This window comes from Neoarius graeffei, chromosome 18, assembly GCF_027579695.1.
Source record: "Neoarius graeffei isolate fNeoGra1 chromosome 18, fNeoGra1.pri, whole genome shotgun sequence".
NCBI classification, from domain to species: domain Eukaryota; kingdom Metazoa; phylum Chordata; class Actinopteri; order Siluriformes; family Ariidae; genus Neoarius; species Neoarius graeffei.
Genome location: NC_083586.1, coordinates 26,003,138 through 26,030,283, shown reverse-complemented (window position 1 = coordinate 26,030,283; position 27,146 = coordinate 26,003,138). Strand labels below are relative to the sequence as shown.

The window sequence follows — 27,146 nt, the reverse complement described above, 5'->3', positions numbered from 1 at the left end:
GGGGTCTGGGAGGGATACCCACCCACCCCCAGGAAAATTTTGAAAAATAAGGCCTTACAAGCCACTTTTCCTGCAATCTGAGCTGTAGTAGATAAAAAAATCTGTTGTCTTTTTTTATATATTTACATGAAAATATGTTTCAAATCAATAGGAGTATTGTTTGAATTCAAAATAAAATCACATTCTACATTCAAGGGTATGGTTATAATTTATGATCAACAAAAATGACAAACTAAATTCACATTAAACGCAAGTTTTATTCATTATCAAAATGTTCATATATTAAATAAAATTTCTTAGGGAGAAAAGGTCAGTCACCCTACGTCCTCATTAGTTGCATATGATTTCAAAGTCTTTTGAAATATTTAAGTTTTCAAAACTGTCAGCATTAATTCAGATTTACTGACCATCATATACATGTTCAATGTATTAAATCAAACGAATGCTAAGTTTATGGGATAATGTCTATGTACACTTTATACAATTATTTATAGTTCACAGTCACTTCTCATTTTCATTTAATCATTTCGACGACTTCTTCAGCCTTTTGGCCAAAGACAAAAGCTTGTCAGTCCTCTCTCTGTTTTTTATACCAGCATCGATTTCACGTACCTTCGCTTCGTCTCGCTTGTCAATTGTATTCGGCATTTTGAGTAAAAAAGCCGATACGAAAGAGAAACGTATTTTTGAAGCGCAGCGACGATGAACGTGCAAGTTTTGATAAAATAGAACAGATGCGGGTACTTTTGTAAGAACTGTTATGATTGGCTGTCATACTCTCGCCAGCGATGTTTTGGCCAATTACGTTGTAGATAACACGTATTCTACCGCAAGACTTAGCGAGACTAAAGATGGCGAAAATGTAAACATGTAACATCGTTGTACGCTTGAGTATCACGAAGGAACATACCCCAACCCCCCTCAATGGAAAAAAAACATCTCAACGGATTTGGCATAATATCGATTTTCGCTCAGAAGAAGCGGAAATCCGCCGAAAAGTGGAAAACTCTCATCCCTGTTCATCTCTAACAAGCTAAGCGATTCGCTAAAACTGTAGGAGTCATTTTGATTTAGTTGAGCTGAGACAGATGAGATGAGATTAACGGCACATAAGACATAGTTGTTTGTTCTTTGTAATATCCATACAGAATTGCCAACTTTGCTAATAAAAATTCTAACAAACATTTTTACATCAACTATAGTGCATTTGGGCCATTTTCAAAACATTGTACCAATTACGGTAAAGAAATGAAAAAAAAACTGTCACTCTTTCTATAAATGTACAAAAAGATTGCCTATTGATTAAAATCAAGTCCTACTAATCACCAAAGCAAGATTCCTATTATTTTTTACAAAAAAAATTTATTTTTCTGAAATTGTGGCTCTCTTTACCGTAACCATACCAAAAAAGCTTTTATTATACTTCATCTGGTACACAATGACTTAAACTATTTTAAATTCAATTTGCCTATTTGGCCCGGAAATCTAGAGAAAAACAGACATGTATGCATGATTTTCTCTTTACCGTTACCAAAGTTTCTTTCCCGTTACTAGGAATGGTAATGGTAAAGAAAGTATATGGTAACGGTAAAAAGGTGTCTCATTCTCTTCCAACACAGCATGACAGTTATGCTTTCAAATAATTGCTCATATTTCATCACTCAAACTTAACTACAAATAGTTTATTTGATCACTGATGTCTATAAGATGATATGTGCATCACGGTAAAGAACGTATATTTGTGTGACACGAGTAATTAATGACGTTTTGCTCACCTTTCAGCCTCCACTGCCTCAAAAAAATTCAAAATGGAGTCCCAACATCCTGCCACTTCAGGATGTCGAACAGCCCCCTCTTTAGCAAGCACTAGGAACTAATTATTTTCAAAAATGTTTTTGGGTAACGGTAAAGAAACTAAAGTAACAACAGTATTTTTTGAATTTATAAAAAAATAAAAATAATCAGATAATGTACTCAATACTTTTGTTTAAACACCTAATTAGTTATTTTTGTGAAAAAATTTATTCCTGAATAAGTTCAAGAATGTAAGATATATTATGAATAATTAGTTTTTGCATTGGTAACGGTAAAGAAAAATTCTAACATAAATCACTCATTTTTCTTATTAAATAAGATAAAAACTTCAGTATGAAAATTTAGAGGTTTTTATTGTCTATGCAGTTATGTGAATCATTTTTCAATTAAACCCCTCTGTTCTGATGAGAAACTGAAAAATAAGTGAAGACTGCTTTACCGTAATAGGTATATTTTTTTTGAAAATGGCCCATTTATGCATGTTAATATTAAATATTTGACACCTACAATTTTTTTTTGTGAAATGTCTGTTTGGTAATAGCTGTATGTTGAATTTGTTATATTTGATTTAGAAGCCTAGTTACCTTGGAAGACGCTATCAAAATTAAACTTGCTACTAGAGTAAATAAATACATTTCATATTCTGTATACACACAGCACACGACAGGTTTAATAAAATCATATTTGAGAAACAACTGTGAGATGTTAACAGACTAACACTTACCCATAATTTTATGTTTTCCACTGGTATCAAAACAGTGCGTCCTGATTAAAAAAAAGATGAGCAAGTTAAAATATAGTCAAAAATATGAGCAATAAAGGCATACATTGGGATTAACAAACTGTAATTAGATAGGTGGGCGGTTTTAGATGATAGCCAAATCTAAACAACTGTATTATGGTAAGGCAAGGACCCTTAGGCTGATCAGCCAGATAGGTCTGGTAAAGATGTTTGAATCTGAACAAACAGGCCAACAAAATTCACCAACTTACTTTTTTAAATCACAAAGCAAAGTTTTCATTGCACGATGGCTGGATCCGAATACGCATACTTCCATACCATTTTTCAAAAAGCGGTACGTAGGGTGTCCAAATACTCAGTAGGCATTTAACAGTAATTGAACAGAACCCGGATGATCCATTACAGATTATCTGTAGTATGCAAACATACCACACTAAGCTATACTACACCATCCCATAATTCAGCTGGAGCTTCAGAATAACTGAAGAAAAGAATTCTTATGACTTGCTCACACACGCAACGCGCAACAGTTACAGTTGGGTAGTCGGGACTTGACCATCGGTAGTACATACTGAGAAACTGGATGTAACCACGGTCACAGATTTGGTGTAGCTCAAACCAGTTCAACAAGCTACTGTCACTACCCCTTTTCCACCAAATCAGTTCCAGGGCTGGTGCTGGTTCACAACTCGTTCAACTTGCGAGCCAGCTGAGAACCAGTTTGCTTTTCCATAGCCTGGGGTGCTAAGAGGAGCCACGTCATTACTGTACGTCGCTGTATACATCAGTTACGTCACTGCGTTTGCATAAACCTTGGCGCGAACATCGAAGCAACAACAACATGGAGAAGAAGCAGCAGCAACAACAATAATGGATGACTTCGCGTTTGTACAGCTGCTGCTTCTCGTCGCTTAAAAATGGCGACCTTTCGCGGTCTTGCTATTGTTGTTGGTCTTAACAACTCCGCCCCCCCGCTGACGTAAGCGGTTCTTTCCTCTGGCCCAGCAGAGAGTTGGTGCTAGCCTGGAACCGGTTTTTCTGGCCCCAGAGCCAGTTCTTTGTCAGTGGAAACAGAAAACCCGGTTCCAAACTAAGCACTGGCCCCGAACCAGCCCTGGAACTGCTTTGGTGGAAAAGGGGCCACTGTGAGATGAAACTGAACTACTATATGGCACAAACAAACATCGCTCCCCCCAAACATGCATCAAAAAAAACTTGTCTGCTGGTAAAGCTTTCCTTTTTATTTGCATATACCACTATGATTGGTTTTCTATAAATTAAAAAATTATACATCATGGTACAATAATGGGGTATGTGAGGCAAACATCCAAGATGCCATGAAACCAGCTAAGAAATGGTCTGTATCTTAAGGACATGACTTACTTCTCATTCTGTCCGCCACTGGCTCCTGTTGGATGCAAATAAAAAAAGGGAACTCAACTGAAACAATACAACTTTTCTGAATATTATTTAAAATCACAATTAAGGAGCAGAAAAACCTTTGAACATCGTAACATTGCACTTATGAGCAAGATATAGTCACAAGTAGAGCTGGGCGATAAATCGATTTTATCGATTAATTCGAATTTACAGTTAAGGACGATGCGTTTTTATGAAAATCGGTTTTCTCTCAGTTTTAACTTCCGCCACCGACGCTCCCCTCTGCACATGTGCAGAACAGATCTGGCAACAGGGACGGATCGGGCACTGACACTATAGCCTTCCTCCCATGCGCTTGCCATAGACACACACAAACAACACAGCAGTGATTGGGGGAAAGCCGCAACTCGTGCCCAAGAAAGGAGCAACTTCCTCCATGATCTGGAATTGGTTCGGTTTTGCGGCGTCGGACGCAGACCAAACAAGTCCTTGTTGTAAGGTGCGTTTGAAAACGATTGCTTCCAAAGGAAGCAGCACGACAAATTTATTCCTACACCTTAAACAGAAGCACGCAGCGGAGTGGGAGAAGTGCTGCTCCCAGCAGAATGAAAACAGCCACAGCAGTAGCACACCATCCAAAGTACAACCCCGATTCCAAAAAAGTTGGGACAAAGTACAAATTGTAAATAAAAACAGAATGCAATGATGTGGAAGTTTCAAAATTAACCCATTCTTGTCTAATGTATGATTCTAGTTGCTCAACTGTCTTAGGTCTTTTTTGTCGTATCTTCCGTTTTATGATGCGCCAAATGTTTTCTATGGGTGAAAGATCTGGACTGCAGGCTGGCCAGTTCAGTACCCGGACCCTTCTTCTACGCAGCCATGATGCTGTAATTGATGCAGTATGTGGTTTGGCATTGTCATGTTGGAAAATGCAAGGTCTTCCCTGAAAGAGACGTCGTCTGGATGGGAGCATATGTTGCTCTAGAACCTGGATATACCTTTCAGCATTGATAGTGTCTTTCCAGATGTGTAAGCTGCCCATGCCACATGCACTAATGCAACCCCATACCCAACGGCGGATGGCACGGTGAATTGTGTTCACAGATGATGTTCTCTGGAAATATTCCTGAGCCCATTTTGTGATTTCCAATACAGAAGCATGCCTGTATGTGATGCAGTGCCGTCTAAGGGCCCGAAGATCACGGGCACCCAGTATGGTTTTCCGGCCTTGACCCTTACGCACAGAGATTCTTCCAGATTCTCTGAATCTTTTGATGATATTATGCACTGTAGATGATGAAATGTTCAAACTCTTTGCAATTTTACACTGTCGAACTCCTTTCTGATATTGCTCCACTATTTGTCGGCGCAGAATTAGGGGGATTGGTGATCCTCTTCCCATCTTTACTTCTGAGAGCCGCTGCCACTCCAAGATGCTCTTTTTATACCCAGTCATGTTAATGACCGATTGCCAATTGACCTAATGAGTTGCAATTTGGTCCTCCAGCTGTTCCTTTTTTGTACCTTTAACTTTTCCAGCCTCTTATTGCCCCTGTCCCAACTTTTTTGAGATGTGTTGCTGTCATGAAATTTCAAATGAGCCAATATTTGGCATGAAATTTCAAAATGTCTCACTTTCGACATTTGATATGTTGTCTATGTTCTATTGTGAATACAATATCAGTTTTTGAGATTTGTAAATTATTGCATTCCGTTTTTATTTACAATTTGTACTTTGTCCCAACTTTTTTGGAATCGGGGTTGTAAAGCAAGCAGCCATCCCTGACACATTTTCGAACTGTGTGCCTTATGATAAGAATGGGGCGCGGTGGAAGGCAATTTTAGTGGGGGGGGAGAAAAAAAAACCCTGATTAAAATTGAAAATCTGATTTTTTGTGAAAAAAAATCCAAGATTTTTTTAGGCCATATCGCCCAGCTCTAGTCACAAGAGTCAATTTTTTTTCCAGAGAACACCAGTCTTAATACTGCTTACTCCAGAAGCACATTATAGTCAGAAAACAAGATAATGGTGACAGATGGTGTAGTTGAGCACCAGCTCTGGATGGAGAGAGCAAACGGGTTAAATCAACAGGTCGCGAGCAATTGCTCTCACCTGTGTGTTATTACACCCAGCCTACTTGTACAGTTGCAGTCAGAACTTTACATACATGGACATGAAAGTCATGGCAATATTGGGCTTTTAATGATTTCGTTGAACTGTTCTTATTCTGTGGCAGGATGATTGTAAAACATTCATCTTTAATAGAGTAGCATGACTCATCTGTACCCCAGTTACAACACGGCTCCCGGCAGGCTTGTAGTACTCAAGTCCAGGACTCGGATCAGACTCGTGCCTCGACTTGAGTACTGATGACTCAGACTTCGACTCGTGCGTTAACTGCATTAGGACTTGTAAATTGGAGACAAGGACTCTGATTTTTTTCTCTCTTTTATTTATTTTTTGTAACATGCTATAATAATTTGGCATAAGATATTTATATCTACATTCATTTTTGTTAGCCTGGCAAGCCAGACTAAATGTGAATATTTAGTCTGGCCTCGAGCCGTAGACATTTCCGAAGGGGGTAGGAGGAACAAACCGCTGTCTTTCAAAGTGTCTGTGCGTATAGGCCAACGCTCTGACCAATCAGCGCAACAGTGACTGTGACATAGTCAGAGCGACAGAAAGCAGTGGGGGAGACCTTGAAATAAATTCAAAATGCGTATTAATTAATAAACCGGTTCAAGATATTAACAAGTTTGGAGATAATGACCACAAGTTTGGAGTCTGTACCACATACACTTTTTTTTCCAAGTGTTTTTCAAGGGTTTGCTTAAACTGTTTGAGAGTTTTTATTTAGTGGTGTTTGGTGAAAAAATTTCCCTTAAATTTAAACTAACGGGAAAATAAGAAACAATCAAAAAGTAATGTTTCAAAGCTGTTTATTAATTCTTCGTACTGCACAAACTAGCCCCATCCTTTTGGCTACGAGCGGAGCCAGCTGGTAGATCAGACTTTTGCCATAGCCGGTCGGCAAAACAGCGAAAACGTCCTTCTTGAAAAGGAATGAGCGGAGAGCCTCTTCCTGCTCACGTTTCAACGAAAACTCCAAGTCTAATTCTTCTAAAACTGATTCCAAAGCGGAGTCAAATGCGCGCTGTTCACTAGCGGTAGCCATCTTTCCTGCTGCGCTTTCTCCAGCGTTGCGCAGCTTTGTCGTCACTCCTGCAAAAGCCCGCCCAAAGAATCCAAACAAAAACCTTGCGTTGTGATTGGCGGGCACGATTTGATGCCCGGGGTGTTTTTGTTTATATGGTGTGAGGCTAGACCCATTCGCTAGGCAAAAATATTTTTGGCCGCTAGGCGGGTGGGTCTAGTTTACTAGGATACATTTTAGTACTAATTTCGTTCAAGTGTCACACCTGCGCGCCTTGGTGCGTGCATCAGATAGACTCTCGGGTGTGCTCCGGACAGTGCACGCGTGCCAAGCAGACCCTTGCACGTGCGCCATAAACGACTCGCACCTGCACAGGATTAAGGTGCAATCAGCGTGCCTATATAAAAACTGTGGAAAAAAAAAAAAAAAACCACATTTACTTTGCGAAGTATTGAATTGCATTGCTGACGTTACTGAGCCTTATTTCCTTGTTTGGTTTCCTGATCCCCAATTTCCTGTTTCTCGTCTTTGAGTCTGCCGAGTCTACGATAGCCTGTTTGTGCCTCGCTCAACCTATCGCCCGTTTCACGATTTTGCCTGCGGGTCTGCATTGTTTACCCGTCTTCACTTGTATTAATAAACACACCTTCTGCACTTACATCTGTTTTCCAACCATCTCTGACAGAATACTTCACACTCCCGGACAAAAAGAGAATGCACATTCACCTGCTCATATGTCATGTTCAGGAACAAACTAATGTTAATGGCGCTAAAACAGCCACCGTCAAATAGTGTAGTGGGAATCTTGTTCTCGGACTCGAATCAGATCAGTAGTGACCTCGACTGGGACGTGACTTTTTTTTTTTTTTAAAAAAGACTTGGACTTGAACACTGGGGAGTCGAAGTTTAGTGACTCAACTACAACACTGTCTCCCAGTGACTGATCCTGAAAAACAGCATGATGCCACCACTATAATGCTTCTTTGTGGGGATTCAGTTGGACAGGTGATGGAAGTCTGGCATTCAGACTAAAGAGTTTAATTTACCGTTCAGGCTAAAAAGAGTTCATTGTTGGATTCAATGAACCATAGAATCTTGTTTCTAATTGTCCGAGAGTACTTCAAGTGCCTTTTGGCAAACTCCAATGAAGCCATCATGTGCTGTTGAGGAGAGGCAGCTGTTTGGCCACTTCACCATAAAGGTCTGATTGGTGGAGTTCTACAGAGACGGTGAAACTGAGATAACTCAGCCAGCTGTGTTTATTTATTGATGCACTGGTGTTGTGGAGGCCACTTATGCCATTGCCATACTGGTTGATTTAAGTGTTTAATTTGGTTCCAATCCAAACTGTCTTCAAGCTTTTGTCCATACAGCAATGACCAAGATGGATATTGACCTCAAAAAGGTTAAAAACACAAAGATCTGAGAGGAGTGTTTTATTTATACACACTTTTTTTTTTTTTTTTAAATAAAAAGTTTTCTGTAAATCACTTACCATGTGTCACATTTTGGATAGGGGACAATACAGGATCAGCTTTTACATCTCTAAACATTAAAACAGCAAATATTCACACATTAGTATTAGTTTTACTCTCAGTGTAGCATTAAAGGGACCCTCCAGCGGATTTACTCTTAAACTTGCGTGAAGTAAAAGAAATCGTAGATTTCAACAGCCGAACATTCGTTTTCGGAGACCAAATAGTGTTCTAGAAAAATGAATTTTTATACATGAATGTTCGACTGTTGATACTTTTACTTAACATAAGCTTAAAAGTAAATCCGCTGGAGGATCCCTTTAAACATGCAAGTAGATCAACTTACTTTGGGAAGACGTGAATGTTATTTGTAGTGGCAAAACTGACTCTTCGTGAACTTCGCCGTTTTTCAAGTGATCTAGTTTCCTCCTGGGGGATGTCAGAGGTGACGTGTCAATAGGCAAAATCAAATATATGTGCAGAACAGAACAGTTCTAGTAAGATCAGAGTTACCTGGTTTTCATCCTGGTCATTTCCGAACACTTTCATAGATGGCCGAGGAGCTTTTAGAATCTGTATTGGACACAGTCACAGTTAGCAACTATGGTTGTGTATGCACACGCGTGCACACAAAAGGCACATTTGCATTGTTATCCTTATGAGGACCTTCCATGCCTCTATACCACTTAATCTAACCATAAGCTTCCACAAGGAAACCTTCCGGCTCTTTTATAGTATTTTAAATAAAAGCTGTACAATAAAAAGAAACAAAGATTTCCTTTCACAGGAACCAGCCAAATAATACGACAAGAAGATGGCTTCCCTAACAAGCACACACAACATGTTCAAGATATTTTGGTATATTTGGTCAACATCACAGCCTCCAAATCATCATTAAAGGAGCATTCTAATGTAAAAACTAGAATTTAAGATATTTGTTTCATGGTATTTAATATTTTGTTGCAACAGAGTTTCAACTGAACTCATTTTTTTCCTGTTTTCCAATATCCACTTGTCCGAGACTGAAAAATGTCTGAAAGCGTTTTTTTTTTTTTTCATTTTATCAATGAGTTCACGATATAGTCCTCTATATAGTAATTCCCTATATAGCGAGTATGAATGAGTGAGTGATTTCAGACACAGGGCAGGTCATAAATTTAACCCGACACCCATTATTTTTGTTTAGTGGACCAAAAGCTACTGAATCCAAATCACAGACTTCCATTTATATTTTTATATATATATATATATATATATATATATATATATATATATATATATATATATATATATATGGCTCAGTTGACTATTGCCGCTTTTCCACTACAAACGCGGCTGAGTCGGGCTGAGCCGTGCCGTGCTGAGCGGGGCTGTTGGAGTTGCATTTCGACTACAACCGCGCTGAACCGTGCTGGCTGGAAGTGGGTGGACACATTGGGTGGAGTTAGCGAAAGTGGGTGGATGTCACGTGATGTCGTTAAGCAGCGCAAACAGTGACATCAGTGAGCTTTTAAGCGGTAGTCTCACGACCCGGATAGTAAACAATAAACATGGAGGACATGGAGTCGTTAGTGTTGCTGGTCTTGGTGCTGTGGCTTGTTGTCACCGACAACGCAGACACATACTGGCAAGAGCGTATAGATGAGGCGAGGCGCATAAGGCTTCAGAAATTCTCGCAATTCATAATTCTTCTCCTTCCGGGTTTGCGGTGTTTACAGATCCCAGCGTGCTCACGGGGGTGTGTGGGCATCTGAGGACACTCCTCCTCACCAATCAGTGCACAGAGGAGTGTCTGCTCACGCCCCCAGCCTCACTCGGCTCGCTTTGGCTCGCTTCAGCCCCACTCCAAAACGGTGCAAGTTTTAGGGGCTAAGCAGGGCTGAAACGAGCTGAGTCGTGCTGGTTTTTGGTAGTCGAAACGCGAGCTGTGTCGGGCTGAAGTGAGCTGAAGCGAGCTGAAAAAGGGTAGTGGAAAAAGGGCCATATGGCGCCATACCATAAATCCGGGGACCTGGGTTCGATTCCGACCCGAGGTCATTTCCCGATCCCTCCCCTTCTCTCTCTCCAGCTCATTTCCTGTCTCTACACTGTCCTATCCAATAAAGGTGAAAAAAGCACCCCCCCCCCCCCAAAAAAAAAAAAAAAAAGGCTGAGAACCCCTAGTATAAACACATTTACAGCTCAGAAAAACAGATTATGCAGCCTGATAATCAGGAGTCATTTTTTCATCTCATTGACTCAAACTGTCATTTGTATCACAATTTATCATCACATTTATTGTTACATGCCTCATGTTGATAAATGGCTGATCAAAAATGCATTATTAGAAAAAAAATCCAGGTGTAATAATTCTTGTATACGCGTGCCATGAAATCAATAGAAAAGACAGACAAATCATTAATGGCAATCAAATGGCCGAAATTTTATAATCGGGACAGGACAAATAAAGAGGCTAAGTGTACATTTCAATCTTTTCCTGCGTGAAAAAGATGAAAAGATCCTAACCAGTAACACTGGTGCCAAGTACCTACCGATGAACGTCTTCTATTAGACGATCCTTCTCGGTCAAGCCTACAAAACAAAATGAAACCAGAATCAGGGTTGACAAGACACATCTTCAGTTGCTATTATATTATATAATTAGATGATCGTATACATCCAAAGGGGATCAAAATACATAAAACTGACTCGAAAGGTGAGCACTAATGGACACTTCTTTTAGTTGATCACTGAAGTACTGCGTGACTATATTTGCATGCTTTCATACTTGCCCTTTTGAGCGCACTCGGAGTACCCGGATGGTAGGAATGCAACGATATATCATGCAACGCTACATCGCGATACAAACTGACAATTCAAAATGATTGGGGTGGGCAAAGCATGGCGATAATTACGAAGCAGTGTAATCTCAGTTTTTCCTATCTGTAATCACATTGTTTAGACAGCAGAGGGAACCATAACAGCACAAATGCCACGGAAAGAAAGTACACGGAAAATAGCTGTTGTGAAATTGATTGTACAAATATATTTAACAAGAAAATAGAGCTCTTGTTTTATAGACTGATGAAAGCGAAAGAAAAGAGAGGCAGTAAATGTTCATAATTGTTTAAAGTGCATATCACGGGTAAATTCAGGAGCGAGATCAATGTAATTCTCCTGTTTTATATTAAACTTTGGTCAAATATCTGTCACATTCTGCACAATTTTTTTTACCTTGCGCAATACCAGAAAAATTCAGTTGAAATCAAGCCATTTGAGGCGAATTGGTCCACCTCCGAAAAAACTTGGCATTTGGATTTGCCGGGAAACATTGATTTTCGTGACGTCGCGTGCGGGACGCCTCCCTCTGAATCCTACGTCAGCGCTGGTTCGTTTATGAGAAAACGACCTGGTGGTTTTCTGCAAATTTCTTCAACGTTATCGCATAATTATTAAAACGGTTAACAGATGTATTGTAGGAGGGTGTAGCAACACCAATCTTGATGGGATTAGTACTCATCGTTTCCCAAAAGACCGGACAATGAGAGAGAAATGGGAGCGCTTGGTCTACACAGGCTGTGCACTGAAACCGTGCAAAGCTCTCGCAGCCTGCTGGCGCTTCCGCAGGTGACGTCACGAATCTGGCTCCAGACTCCCTTGGGATTTTTCCAGACACGTTTTGTTATTTTATTTTTTTCTGCTGTAGACAGATGGCCTTGTGCAAAATTACCCTTCTGGATGAGTGTGTAAAGGGACATTCCTTCATATAAAAAAAACAAAATTGGTCCAGGATATGCACTTTAAGAAAGATACCTGTCATTAACTTTTTTCATTTGTAAAGAAAGGAATGTTTTCATTAACAGGCTATTATATTTATCTTCCACTTTTACAAATGTGGGTAAAGCCTCGGTCACAACCGGCCGTACGTGCTCCTACGGCCGGTCTACGTGCAAAAAAACGCAAGAAACGCACAGAGGGCGCGCGTGTGACGTGCTGATTTTCGAGCCGTCGACTGGCCGCAGAGGTTCCTTGTCGTGTCAAACAAACTCTACAGGCGCTTACATTTTTTTCAGGTTGCAAGAGAAACTTACGGCGACCAAAAAATCGTACGTCCGGTTGTGACCTAGGCTTAAATTATTGTTCATTATTTAAAAAAAAAAAAAGAATATTTAACTTGATGAATGGGAAATGTTGCTTTTTTTTGGTTATAAAATTTCATTTAATATTTTTGAAAAACATCAAGGGGAACATCAAATCACGAACCCAATATTGTGAATCGACACATGCCTACCAGAACGTGTACTCAAAATGGCCAGAATGTTGAGAGTCTGACGTAAAACACCTCAATGGTCGCAATCTTGGCTACGTAGCAGAAGGGGAGGGACCACCAACCCATTTTTAGCCAGTTGGACATGCTATTGGCATGTCGTTGATGCCAATAGCAACATAATTTCTACGCTGCATGAAATATACACACGAGCAAGGAAAATTATAAAAGCATTCTTTTTAAGAAGTGTGTGTGTGTGTGTGTGGGGGGGAGGGGAGTTGGCAGATATTTTTTGACGGGTTACGCAATAACCATGGTCAAATACTGCGATAGTCATTTCTGCTTGCGGTATCTGGTTTGAGAACACTACCCTTTCGAAGTTCATGCACTATGCAACTAAGTACATAGTGTACTTCCATGTAGTACACACTAATGCCGCTTTTCCACTACCAACGCGGCCGAGTTGGACTGAGCCGTGCCGTGCTGAGTTGGGCTGAGTCGAGCTGAGTGGGGCTGTTGGAGTCTACTACAACCGCGCTGAACTGTGCTGGTTGGAAGCGGGTAGACACATTGGTTGGACGTCACGTGATGTCGTTAGGCAGCGCAAACAGTGAGCTTTTAAGCGGTAGTCTCACGACCCGGATAGTAAACAATAAACATGGAGGACATGGAGTCGTTAGTGTTGCTGGTCTTGGTGCTGTGGCTTGTTGTCACCGACAACGCCAACAGATACTGGCAAGAGCGTATAGATGAGGTGAGGCGCATAAGGCTTCAGAAATTCTCGTAATTCTTCTTCTTCCGGGTTTACGGTGTTTACAGATCCCAGCGTGCTCGCGGGGCGTGTGTGGGCATGTGAGGACACTCCTCCTCACCAATCAGTGCACAGGGGAGTGTCTGCTCACGCCCCTAGCCCCACTCAGCTCGGTTTGGCTCGCTTCAGCCCCACTCCAAAACCCTGCGAGTTTTGGGTGCTGAGTAGGGCTGAAGCGAGCTGAGTCGTGCTGCTCTGAGGTAGTCGAAACGCGAGCCGTGTTGGGCTGAAGTGAGCTGAAAAAGGGTAGTGGAAAAGGGCCATATCAGAAGTGCGTAGATTCAGACATAGTGGTGGGGTTGCTTTGACTGTACTTCATGTCGGTGCATTTTATTATTACATAATACTGAAAACCAAAAAAAGTCAGTTTAATCATTACAGTGGTGTGCAATATCAGACTTGATCAACAACACAATTAACCTGCTGTCTAAGTTCAGGAGCACAGTAGTGGTTATGGAGGTGCTGACTTGTTCTAGACCCTTCGCAGTGTTGCATACATACTGTGATACACACAGCGTATCTAAATGTTTTTAAAAAAAAGTGTTACGTCACTCCCCCCCCAATTATTACGATTAGAAATAGCCTGGAAAACATCTAGAATACAGCAATCCATTTTTCTACTGCCTTTCCTGGGTCGCAGCAGCAACAAACCGAGCAGCTCAGCCCAGACTTCTCTATTCTCCGTCACAGATTCCAGCTCCTCCTGGAGGATCCCCAGACATTCCCAAGTGGAGACAGACTATGTACTGCTCTATGGTGGGTCCTTAGTCTGCTTTCTGGTCTCCATAGGTATAGAGGAAGCAGACCAGGGCGCATCCTTGTAAGGTGCCTGAACTGGCTCCGCTCATTTAGGAAGGGTACTGGCTCTATCCAGATGCTCTCCTGAATCAAGATCCTCACACCATCATAGAGAAGTTAATTTATACTCCTGCGTCAAATCCGCCATAGGTACGGCGTCGATGCTCACGCAGAGTGAAGTATTTATACTTGCACGTACGATACGCATTTCCTCTAGAAAGTGCTGTCGCATGAAAACACACCTTCAGGGTTTCTGCAGGCTTGAACAAGTTCAATTTAAGACTTTAAGACCATAACAGGTTAAATTTAAGACTTATGCCGCACAAAAAAAAAAATAAAGAAAATTGGGAGAGCCTGAATTACTTTCAAAATAACAAAATTTATTATCATTCACCAATGAACTCATTACATCCCCAGGGTGCGCTCTTGCATTAATGAGGAACTAAGTTGCAGTGGAGCCAAAGACATCCCGCAAATCACTTGAGGGTGAGGCATTCGATTCCGTACGGTTTGTGTGTTGTAACGTTACAGTTTGCACGGAGTTAGCTGATACACCGTCTCGAGATGTGCTTGGACCTGACAACGGTGAACAAAATTGAGTGATGGCATGCGATTGTTGCAGACTTTTATGGGCAGGTTGGTGCTTCTCCGCTTTCGCGTGCAATTCCGGTGCCTTTACACCCAGGGTGCCGAGTTTGAGTGTTCTGTTGCACAATGTGCAGTACGCCTCAAACGGATTGTTTGGTACACGTTTTAACCAGTCTACGAAATCATTGCGTTCAAGCCAGCAGTCGTTAAACTTGCATTTGCCCATTTTGCTACAAACCGTGACAATCTCCCTCGCTTCTTTTAGGCTCTACTGTCTAATGCCGCTTTTCCACTACAAACGCGGCTGAGCCGTGCCGTGCTGAGTCGAGCTGAGTCGAGCTGAGCGGGGCTGTTGGAGTTGCATTTCGACTACAACCGCGCTGAACTGTGCTGGCTGGAAGTGGGTGGACACATTGGGTGGAGTTAGCGAAAGTGGGTGGACGTCACGTGATGTCGTTAAGCAGTGCAAACAGTGACATCAGTGACAGTGACGGAACAAGTCAGAGCCGGGCCGGGGGCGGGGCAAATGACCGGGCCCTTTATTAAAGCTTATCATAACATCATTTTAGGCTACAAAATGTCCGCAACTGCGGTGTTTACCAATTTCAACACTACCGGGTGCAACTATGTTATTTAGTACATCAAGTCCTTCAAACGAACATGTAACTCAGAAACAAAAAACATTAGGATACTGTACATGGCTCATAATAAAACATCAATAGCCTATACTGCGCACATTATTTGAAGGGCATACGAATGAGCGCTCAGAGGCTGCAACGGTGACAGGAAGAGTCAGAAATAAAAGGAGGGCGGTGCAAACCTCACTGAATGCACTGTGTTTACCAATTTCAACACTCCGGGGTGCAACTATGTTATTTTGTACATTAAGTCCTTCAAACGAACATGTAACTCAGAAACAAAAAAACATTCGGCGACATACTGTACATGGCTCATAATAAAACATCAATAGCCTACTGCGCCCATTATTTGAAGGGCATACGACGAGCCTTGCGCTCCGCGAACTCGTCCACGATGCTCTGTATGTCACTGATTCAGTGAGCTTTTAAGCGGTAGTCTCACGACCCGAATAGTAAACAATAAACATGGAGGACATGGAGTCATTAGTGTTGCTGGTCTTGGTGCTGTGGCTTGTTGTCACCGACAACGCGGACAGATACTGGCAAGAGCGTATAGATGAGGCGAGGCGCATAAGGCTCCAGAAATTCTCGTAATTCGTAATTCTTCTCCTTCCGGGTTTGCGGTGTTTACAGATCCCAGCGCGCTCGCGGGGCATGTGAGGACACTCCTCCTCACCAATCAGTGCACAGGGGAGTGTCTGCTCACGCCCCCAGCCTCACTTGGCACGGTTTGGCTCGCTTCAGCCCCACTCCAAAACGGTGCGAGTTTTAGGGGCTAAGCAGGGCTGAAACGAGCTGAGTCGTGCTGGTTTTTGGTAGTCGAAACGCGAGCCGTGTCGGGCTGAAGTGAGCTGAAGCGAGCTGAAAAAGGGTAGTGGAAAAGGGCCATAAGGGTGTATTCAGACCAGGATAGTTCGATAGTTCACTTGCTTTGGTCCGAACCAAAATTTTTTTTTAATTTTTTCATTTTGGTGCGGTTCGCTATCACACTGTACATTTTAGTAAGCGGACCAAAATCTGTCAACAAAGCCACGCGCCCTGAGGTCGTTCAGCTATTGGTCAGAGACGACACGCGCACAAAGCGTTCAGTTCAAAAGTAGTCATGGAGGCTTTCCGTGCTGTTAGTCTTTTTAATGTCATCAAAGCTATATGTTTTTTCCAGTTTTTACTGTTTTCACAATTGTGCGATTACTATGCTGTTGTACAAGTAATTTATCAACGACGACGACAAAGGGCAAGGCGGCTACGGAGGATAGCGCTGATGAGCGCACATCATGTTGTGACAGTTCTGGCTCTTCACGCAATAGATGAATTTCTTTTTTGCGTCGCTAGTACCGCCACTTTTTGAAAGAATGTCCCTGATTTTAATGTAGGTCTGACGGAGTTTCTTCACTTTTAGCCGACATTGTTCTGGGGAGCGCGTGAACCCCTTCTCCTTCATTTTCTCACTGAATACAGCAAACACGTCGGCATTTTTGTGTGTTCTCTCCAAAAGCTCAGATATGTGGACATCTGCCCATATATCCACAAGGGTACGCGTTTCTTCCTCGGCCCACGTTTGCCCCCTACTCATTTTTTGTACTCGCCTACCACTGGTGACTGAACGACCCTTGACAACCGAAACAGTGTTTGCACTTTGCAGTGGAGTGTCAAGACTCTGTTTCCCATAATGCTCGACAAACAATGGAAGCTCCCGAGGTACAAAAAAGCAAAACTGTCGGATTAGGTCCGGTCTGCTTTCACACCTCCAAAAGATCCGCACCAGGGTTCCTTTGGTCCGGACCGAGTCCGACCTTGCAGCTCGGTCTTGGTCCGCTTGTTTGGTCCGGACCAGAGTTCGGTGGTTTGTATTCAGACCAACCCAAAAGGTCCGGACCAAGGGAAATTTGGTTCGTTTGGTCCGGACCAAACAACGTAGGTGTGAATACGCCCTAAATGCGTGCGTATCATGCCCTGTGCATCACCATGCCAACCGGGCTAGACGCCGGATTCCACTGTGTCTCATTTGTAGTTTGCAGCGTAGCCTACTGATACCAAGTAGGCCTAGCCTATATAACCAATTATGAATATCACCAACGCATTGAACAAAAAAAAAAAGCCAATGGGGTAAATGGACGTAAGGATTTAAGACTGCACAAAATTACATTTAAGACCTACAATGCAAAATATGCTCATATTTTAGACTTAAGGCCTTAAATTAGGATTATCAAATTTTAGACTTTTTAAGACTCCGCGGAAACCCTGACCTTGATTTACTGCTTTTGCACATGGAAAGTAGCCTGGGAAATCCCATGCTGCTTTACACAATCGTTCCGATCTGAAAAGACAGCATGGAAACTATGGTCTAAAGGCTCGCCTGAGTTAGGGAGCCAATCAGAGAGTGGGGATGGGTGGAAAGACAGTGACGCGTACTACTCGACAAACGGAAGCTTGTAGTTTATTTGGGACTGTTTATGGATCACATTTAACATGGTGGCGGAGGGTCCAGCTTCTCTCATATTTGTCTTGCACAAACGGCAGTAATCGTTCGGTGCCATTGTTTTCCTATTTTTGTTTTTCCTTCTCTTCTTCGCCTCTTCGTCGCTCTAACTACGTCACCGGGTACAACTGCCATGATTGGCCATGGGCTACGTATACGCCAAATGATAGACATTCGCAACGTCCAATAAACGGCCGTTGACAATCGTAAACCACACCTCCCCTACGAGAAATTCAATAGGCGGATTCCAGACCATATTTCACTTGTGATATGGTCTGGTGTTAACCAGACTACATGGAAAGACAGGTGAAATATACAGGAAATAAAGAGCAGCAGCTTCACGTGGTTAATTATAAAGAAAGAGAATTCTCACTAAAGGCAGTTATGAAGTGTTTTAACAAGTCTGCATTCAGCAATAGGAGTTGCTCGAAGCCGAAGTCCCGCTGCATGCTCAGGAATGAGGCACAAAAATAACGCCAGTGTTTAAATATTTCCACAGCATTAAACTGGTCATTTTAATGATCTGCCACTGCGATAGAACCTCACACTTAATATAAAACACGATATCATGATCGCAGATTTCCGCAGAGAAAAAAAGAGCAGCTGGAAACGCCATGCTTCCAAGCGGACTGACGAATCACAGATCCTGGTGGTCTGCATTGCCATGATGCGTAGTTAGATTTCTGGAGAGGTGCACGTCAGATTTCAGCGTAAATTCAACGGAGGAGTCTAAACTGGCCTTAATCCCAGCAACCCTGTGGAGGAATCTCATTTCTACCGTGTGTGTTAATGACATTCTTTCACATCATGACTCACAGCTTGTGGCTACAGATGAGGAAATAGACTGATAATTGACAAGTAAATGAAAAGCTTCATCTGAAAAATTGATTAAGCAATGGCATCAGCATTGGTGTATGATGTGGCTGAGAAAATCCATTTGGGAAAACCCAGCCGGTGTTCTGGTGTTGCCAGGAATGCGGTTTTATAACGCCAAATCGGGGTAATTTAGGAACAAGGTTGCGGGTGGAAAAACTCCCGTCCGTTCTTTTAAAGGTAGACTGCCTTTCAGATTTTTCAAGGGTAGGTCATAAAAAGAATTTTCCCCGACGCCCAATTATTTTTGTTTAAATGGACTGAAAGGTACTGAACTCGAATCACAGACTTCCAATTTTATTAGGTTTCTTTTTTTTTTATATAAATAGAACAAAATTCTCCACTATTTTTTCCTGCTTCATCATGACCCAATTCAAGATACTACGTCATGCAGCACATGGTGGGCATGAAAAATGGAGGACACGAGTGTGCGAATGGCACGTGAAAGACCAACTACAGTAAGGCCAAAAAAAAAAAAAAAAAGTGCGTTTCCGGTAACCCGACCGATCGATAATTTCCGCGTCGAAATTGCCGACCATAAAGTTTTTATTACAAATTTCCCTTGATATTTTAGTGTAAGCGGCGTTAGTCTGTCATAATTTTTTGTTTCAACGCATTCAAGTTGTGAAAGAAATGATAAAAAGTAAAATGTTTCGCCACTTCTATCAGCCCTCCTGCATAAACATGGAAGCACACTTGTATACTGAAGGAGGAAGGGAAAACTGAGCCGAGGCGCCATTTTGAATCCTCATTCAAGGCTGTAATGCAAATTGCTTCCTCTTCAGTATACAAGTGCACTTCCATGGCAGGGAAAAACACTACATTTTGCCACCTATGTAGTCCCATTTTTATACAAATAGGAGTCATTCAGGATTCAGCCATGTTTTTGCTCGGTGTTTTTGCTCGACCCAAGTTCTACAGTAGGCTAGGCGAGGCCGTCTGCTTTTAATGGAAGTAGCCTAGGACATTATTTTCACGTTATTTCTTGATAAGGTGTTTTCACGTTATTACATGAAAATATCATGAAATAACGTGATAATTTCGTATCATGAAATTACGTGATGTTATGTTATTACATGATAAATATATTGTAAAAACATGATAACTTTAACAATATCTTTTCACGTAATTACTTGATTCTAAGCCAATTTTTTTTTTGAGTGTGGCAGCAATACGCTTCCGTAGATCATAACTCGAACTCTTGCGATATTTTTTTTATTCGTTTAAAGATTTAAAACACTTATTTTATTATGATGTGTGGTATAAAGGATTCTGTGCCAAAATACTATTTTGTAAGATGCTTACTTGTGTTAATTTTTTCGAAAAAAAAAAAAAATTAAGGAAAAAAAAACACAAACAAAAAACTTTTTCCTACCTACCGACTTTATTTTAGTATTTCATGTTACCGGAAACACTTTTTTTTGGCCTAAGGGAAAGTGAGAAAAGACATCATGTGGCAAAGGAAAGGAAACGCAGGACCAAACTAATAAATAATCGGCGGTCAGTGAGCACCTCAGTGTGATCAGTTGTTCGTTTAGCAACAAGATGATGTAACCGTCAGTGCACGGTCAAGATAAACCTGCTCATGCACACACGGACTTCCTCGGTCTGCTTGACTGCGCAAAGCAAGTGATTCCATGCACATTATTTGCTCAGGAATCCATTCAAATTAAATAACTTCCCAGCCACAGAAATAAATAAACATATCACAGTGACCAAATTTCAGAGGGAACTAAATTTCACCAATCTTATGAAATCGAAAGGATGTCTCTCTTTAAATAGTCCACAGTTGCCTGGACCTTGTTTTAAATCAAATAACCGAAATTAAATCCAATGCTGCAAACATATGCTACGGCAAACAAAAGGGAACATGCAAGTGCAGGTAGTATCGATGACGTTGAGAATGGTTTCTGCTGTCAGTTATATTGTAAAGCTTGGGAAAAGGAGGCTAGTGTCAACGCGAGGTGACGACAAAAAGGTATAGATAGTTTTCACATGACGTCACAGAGTCGGGGATTCCCTAGTGGTGGCCATCTTGCGGGTCAAGCTTACCGTACGGGTGACTGAGCACACATTGTAACGCGCGAGTACAAAGTCTTCAAAAGAACCCAAGCAGGCTATTTAAAGCTAGCAATGGTGCAAACTTCTTGTATTCACGGCTGTCGTAATAGGTCAGATGATGACGTCAAGCGGAGCTTTTATGGAATTCCCACTGTACGGGAGCACGAAGGCGAGCAAACAGAGAAACTCAGCATACAAAGGAGAAATCTATGGCTTGTGAGAATCAACCGCAAGGATTATCAGCCTTCCAAACACAGCAAAGTCTGCTCCGATCATTTTATAAGTGGTAAGTTGTTTAAATAAACAATCAATTGTGTTTAAGTTTGTTTTTGGAAACCAAAACATCATGTAAACAATCTCTGGAGAATGCCTAACTGGAAGCGCTGAGTGTACGTTTACATTGTAATGTACACTTAATATCGCTCGTTTATCACGTTTCTATTTGACACTTGTCACTTCACTCATGCAAGTTTCATTTTTGAAAAACATTTTAGGTCTATTCTGTATGATTTGATTTGTGTTTGGGATGCAAACACATTTGTGCAGCCCGAGCGGTGTGCAGGACTGTGCAAATGTGCGCAGCTTTCCGATTTAAACTTTTTTTCTCATCCTTCTCATACTTCCTGTTTCATGGACTGTAACGGATTTGCTTATTTAGTAATTTTAATACAGAATTTACTTTAAAATTATAATCAGACATTCCAACGACCCCCCTAAAAAAAAAAAAAATCGGATCTGTGCGATTCAGACGGCATCCGCCAAAAGGCGCGCTGTGAATATATAAAGTTGTATATATCAGACAGCCTTTAAAGTTTGATGAAGTCAGTTTCAGGCTTTGACAGCCCTGCATAGTCACTTGAAAATGCATCTTTGTCCACTTCGTAGGGGTCAATTCCCCCAATCAAGCAGGGGCTTCAAAGTTTGGGAGAATAGCAGGGTACAAATAATTACAGCAGGGTGCAAAATGGTAAAATGTCTGCCAGCGGCAGACATAATGCACGCGATGGATGGATGGATGGATGGATGGATGGATGGATGGATGGATGGATGGATGGATGGATGGATGGACGGACGGACGGATGGACGGATGGATGGACGAATTTTTCATGGGGCGGGATGGTTTGGAACAGGCCATCTAAAATTGGGATAACATTTACCCGGGATGGATATTTGAGGCGGGTTGTCTAGCTTAAGCTTGATTAGCGTTGTTATGCACGCCAGTGTTTCCCACAGAAATTTTGGAGACTATGGGGGCAAGCCATGGGGGAGGCGCGGGGGTTGTTTAAAATTGAGTGATATGTTAAATATTAAGTTATTACTGAAAAACTCATCTCATCTCATTATCTCTAGCCGCTTTATCCTTCTACAGGGTCGCAGGCAAGCTGGAGCCTATCCCAGCTGACTACGGGCGAAAGGCGGGGTACACCCTGGACAAGTCGCCAGGTCATCACAGGGCTGACACATAGACACAGACAACCATTCACACTCACATTCACACCTACGCTCAATTTAGAGTCACCAGTTAACCTAACCTGCATGTCTTTGGACTGTGGGGGAAACCGGAGCACCCGGAGGAAACCCACGCGGACACGGGGAGAACATGCAAACTCCACACAGAAAGACCCTCGCCGGCCCCGGGGCTCGAACCCAGGACCTTCTTGCTGTGAGGCGACAGCGCTAACCACTACACCACCGTGCCGCCCTACTGAAAAACTATTGATTTAAAAAAAACAGACAATGAGAAATGGTCCTATAAACAACTTTACCAATATAAAAGATTACCAGGACCACAAAAATGCAGAAAAATAGGCTTTACTTATCCAAATGCACCTGTTGGTTCAAAAGTTCAAGTGCATAGAACCTCACAGCACAACATGAAGTTACCTTAAAATATAATATAAATGCCTCAGCTTTCATGTAAGAAAAAAACCTACTAATACTAGTACTGTGTGCAGGCAGTCTCTCCTGAAGACTAAATTAAACAATAATTATAAACTAATAAAATAAATGGCTCAGGCTTCATAGAAGAAAAAAAAATTTGAACAGAATCTTATGCCGCTTTTCCACTACAAACGCGGCTGAGCCGTGCCGTGCTGAGTCGAGCTGAATCGAGCTGAGCGGGGCTATTGAAGTTGCATTTCGACTACAACCGCGCTGAACCGTGCTGGCTGGAAGTGGGTGGACACATTGGGTGGAGTTAGCGAAAGTGGGTGGACGTCATGTGATGCCGTTAAGCAGCGCAAACAGTGACATCAGTGACAGTGGCGGAACAAGTCAGAGCCGGGCCGGGGGCGGGGCAAATGACCGGGCCCTTTATTAAAGCTTATCATAACATCATTTTAGGTTACAAAATGTCCGCAACTGCGGTGTTTACCAATTTCAACACTACCGGGTGCAACTATGTTATTTAGTACATCAAGTCCTTCAAACGAACATGTAACTCAGAAACAAAAAACATTAGGATACTGTACATGGCTCATAATAAAACATCAATAGCCTATACTGCGCACATTATTTGAAGGGCATACGAATGAGCGCTCAGAGGTTGCAACGGTGACAGGAAAAGTCAGAAATAAAAGGAGGGCGGTGCAAACCTCACTGAATGCACTGTGTTTACCAATTTCAACACTACGGGGTGCAACTATGTTATTTTGTACATTAAGTCCTTCAAACGAACATGTAACTCAAACAAAAAAACATTCGGCGACATACTGTACATGGCTCATAATAAAACATCAATAGCCTACTGCGCGCATTATTTGAAGGGCATACGACGAGCCTTGCGCTCCGCGAACTCGTCCACGATGCTCTGTATGTCACTGATTCAGTGATCTTTTCAGCGGTAGTCTCACGACCCGGATAGTAAACAATAAACATGGAGGACATGGAGTCGTTAGTGTTGCTGGTCTTGGTGCTGTGGCTTGTTGTCACCGACAACGCCAACAGATACTGGCAAGAGCGTATAGATGAGGCGAGGCGCATAAGGCTTCAGAAATTCTCCTAATTCGTAATTATTCTTCTTCCGGGTTTGCGGTGTTTACAGATCCCAGCGCGCTCGTGTGTGGGCATGTGAGGACACTCCTCCCCACCAGTCAGTGCACAGGGGAGTGTCTGCTCACGCCCCCAGCCTCACTCGGCACGGTTTGGCTCGCTTTAGCCCCACTCCAAAACGGTGCGAGTTTTAGGGGCTAAGCAGGGCTGAAGCGAGCTGAGTCGTGCTGGTTTTTGGTAGTCGAAACGCGAGCCGTGTCAGGCTGAAGTGAGCTGAAGCGAGCTGAAGTGAGCTGAAAAAGGGTAGTGGAAAAGGGCCATTACAGTATGATGCTGAAGCTGCCTAAACAATGGAAAATAAAATACCATTTTGGCAAAAATGTTGGCATCCATTAATTTCTTGTATTAAGTAAAAAAATATGTTGCCAAATACTGCTGACATTTTACAGCCCAAAATATGTTCAAAACCCGCCAAAATGCACTTTAAACCGCCCAATCCGGCAACACAGGCGGCAGTAATGGCTGCACTCATGTCGAGGATGTAAACACAGTTGACGCGGCAACGGACATACATGATATAGTGGATGTAATTTACGTTCACAACTTTTTTTTGCTGTCAGAAATATTTAATATTAAATTTTGCGACTCGACTGACAATAGCCGGCGGCATAACAAGCCATAGCCGGCGATTTGCCGCCGGTGACCGGCTACTTTTGAGACCGCTGCTCGGATAAAGCGGCTAGAGATAATGAGATGAGAATTTCATTATAATTATTCTCTTCTAATTTGGCCTCATTTTCTATCAAACTTGCTTCAGAAATGAAAGGGTTACTGTCCTGAAAACATTAAAATTGAGTGAGCCAATGAGATTTGTGTTTGTTGTCTCTAGGCAGAGAAGAGTTTAGGGCTGGCTCACTCATTGGTTAGGACTTCACTGCTGGGACAGAAGGCCACGGCAGTGTACGTTTATGTAGGAAGTGACAGATGAATTACCCAGATTTTGATTTATGGGGACAGCATGGTGGTGTAGTGGTTAGCATGGTCACCTCACAGCAAGAAGGTTCTGGGGTCGAGCCCAGTGGCCGACAAGGGCCTTTCTGTATGGAGTTTGCATGTTCTCCCTGTGGGTTTCCTCCACAGTCCAGAGACATGCAGGTTAGGTTAATTGGTGGCTCTAAATTGACTGTAGGTGTGAATGTAAACGGTTGTTCGTCTCTGTGTCAGCCCTGCGATGATCTGGCAACTTGTCCAGGGTGTACCCCGCTTCTCGCCCACAGTCAGCTGGGATAGGCTCCAGCTTGCCCGCGACCCTGCACAGGATAAGCGGTTATGGCTGATGGATGGATTTTGGTTTATGGTAGGAGGGACCAAAAATTTAATCACCCTAGGCCTCCTCGAAGGCCAAAGCTAGCAATGAAGTAACCTTCCAGCTAGTGTAGCGTTCATCAGTAGTGTTAGCGAATGCTAATAAAGCGGTCGAGCCAGTGCTATACAGAGCAAGTAGCACAGGCTAAGGACTGAGAAACTAAGACATCTGTCTCCAGACTCTTCTTCCTTGCACACTCGTCACAGTATGTTTCACTCAGACTAAAGTATTCATTCATTAATTTACTTACTTTTAAAGTCAACATCGACAGCTACACACAACGGAGCGACCTGGCAGCCTGCTGCTAATCCCTTGCAAAATCCTTTGCCCCGTTTCTCTTTTGGTGTGTCTGGCTAAGTTCTGGCTGAGCTGAAGTCCCAGCTCTACTAATAACAGTTCGCCACTGCTTGTAAATATGCATGAAGAATATCTAATGAAGTTTTGGTAGCCTTTTGGGTGTTCAACACGTCTTCAGCTTCCCCAGCAAACAAAGAAATGATTGTGCATACGCAGCAGAAAATTCTCTCATTGGAAATTCGCATCAGGTCCGACATGTCTTGATAACGATGCAATATCGTAAACCATATTCAACGCTCCTTCTGCATTGGGTAGAGTGACGTAATACACATAGGATAAGCGATATGCTCACAATATTGCATGCCATCAAACCAAATGAATGAAACCCACTGAAGGGAATAGAATACGTTTTTATCCCATCGAAAAAGTGTCCTGTATGTATCATAATTCCACGTAAGTAACATTTGTTCACCATAAATATTCCAAAAAAAAAAACCCAACAACTAGAAATAAGGTGGCCTGAAATATGCAGAACAACTTAACTATTGTGTTCATTGAACTTTTAAGAGGCCCAGCCAATGCTGACCAAAAACTTTGGTCTCACACATACATACTGTACATACATACGTGTAAGTAACATTGTACTTGTCATGAGTGTTGCAGAGAGCAGAGACTCTTCTTCCTGCAATCCTTGAGGAAAACTGGGCTCTCACAGCAGCTCCTCACCAACTTCTACCAGTGCACCATACAAAGTGCTCTGAGCTACAGATCGCATAGTGTGGTTCTCCAGCTGCACCTCAGAGGAGAGGAAAGATCTGCAGCGGATCATCAGGACTGCATCTAAAATCACTGGTCCCCCTCGCCAATCCCTGGAACAGATTTACTCTGCCAGGCTGAGAAACAGAGCCACAAAGATTAGGACTGACTGCACTCACCCCAGACAATGTCTTTTTGACACCCTTCCTTCCCTCTGGCAGGCTTAGGGTCATAAAATCACAAACAGCAAGACACCAAAATAGCTTCTTCCCCAGGGCTGCAAAAGCTCTGCTGGAGGCCTGATCCGGACTTGGACTCACAGTCTGCACCTTACTGTGTTTGGCTACATTGAATAATTACATACTACATTTTATACTGCCGTGGGCGGCACGATGGTGTAGTGGTTAGCACTGTCGCCTCACAGCAAGGTCTGGGTTTGAACCCAGCGGCCGACGAGGGCCTTTCTGTGTGGGTTTCCTCCAGTTTCCCCCACAGTCCAAAGACATGCGGTTAGGTTAACATGGGTCAGCCTTGGGCTGAGGTGCCCTTGAGCAAGGAATCTAATTCCCAACTGCTCCCCGGGCACTGTTAGCATGGCTGCCCACTGCTCTGGGTACGTGTGTGTGCTCATTGCTCACGTGTGTTCTCAATGCTTCAGATGGGTTAAAT

The 27,146-nt window shown here is 42.4% G+C and overlaps 1 protein-coding gene across 1 annotated transcript in view; it reads right to left on the bottom strand.

Annotated features, from left to right (window-relative positions):
* Positions 1-27,146, bottom strand: part of LOC132866049 (uncharacterized) — a 48,781-nt gene that overhangs the window by 14,124 nt on the left and 7,511 nt on the right. The window contains exons 2-7 of the mRNA XM_060898609.1: positions 11,105-11,144; positions 9,087-9,146; positions 8,920-9,002; positions 8,594-8,643; positions 3,941-3,965; positions 2,540-2,580 (exon numbers count right to left, since the gene is read on the bottom strand). Of these exons, the coding sequence (XP_060754592.1) occupies positions 2,540-2,580; positions 3,941-3,965; positions 8,594-8,643; positions 8,920-9,002; positions 9,087-9,146; positions 11,105-11,144 (299 nt within the window). The remainder of the gene's footprint in view (positions 1-2,539; positions 2,581-3,940; positions 3,966-8,593; positions 8,644-8,919; positions 9,003-9,086; positions 9,147-11,104; positions 11,145-27,146) is intronic.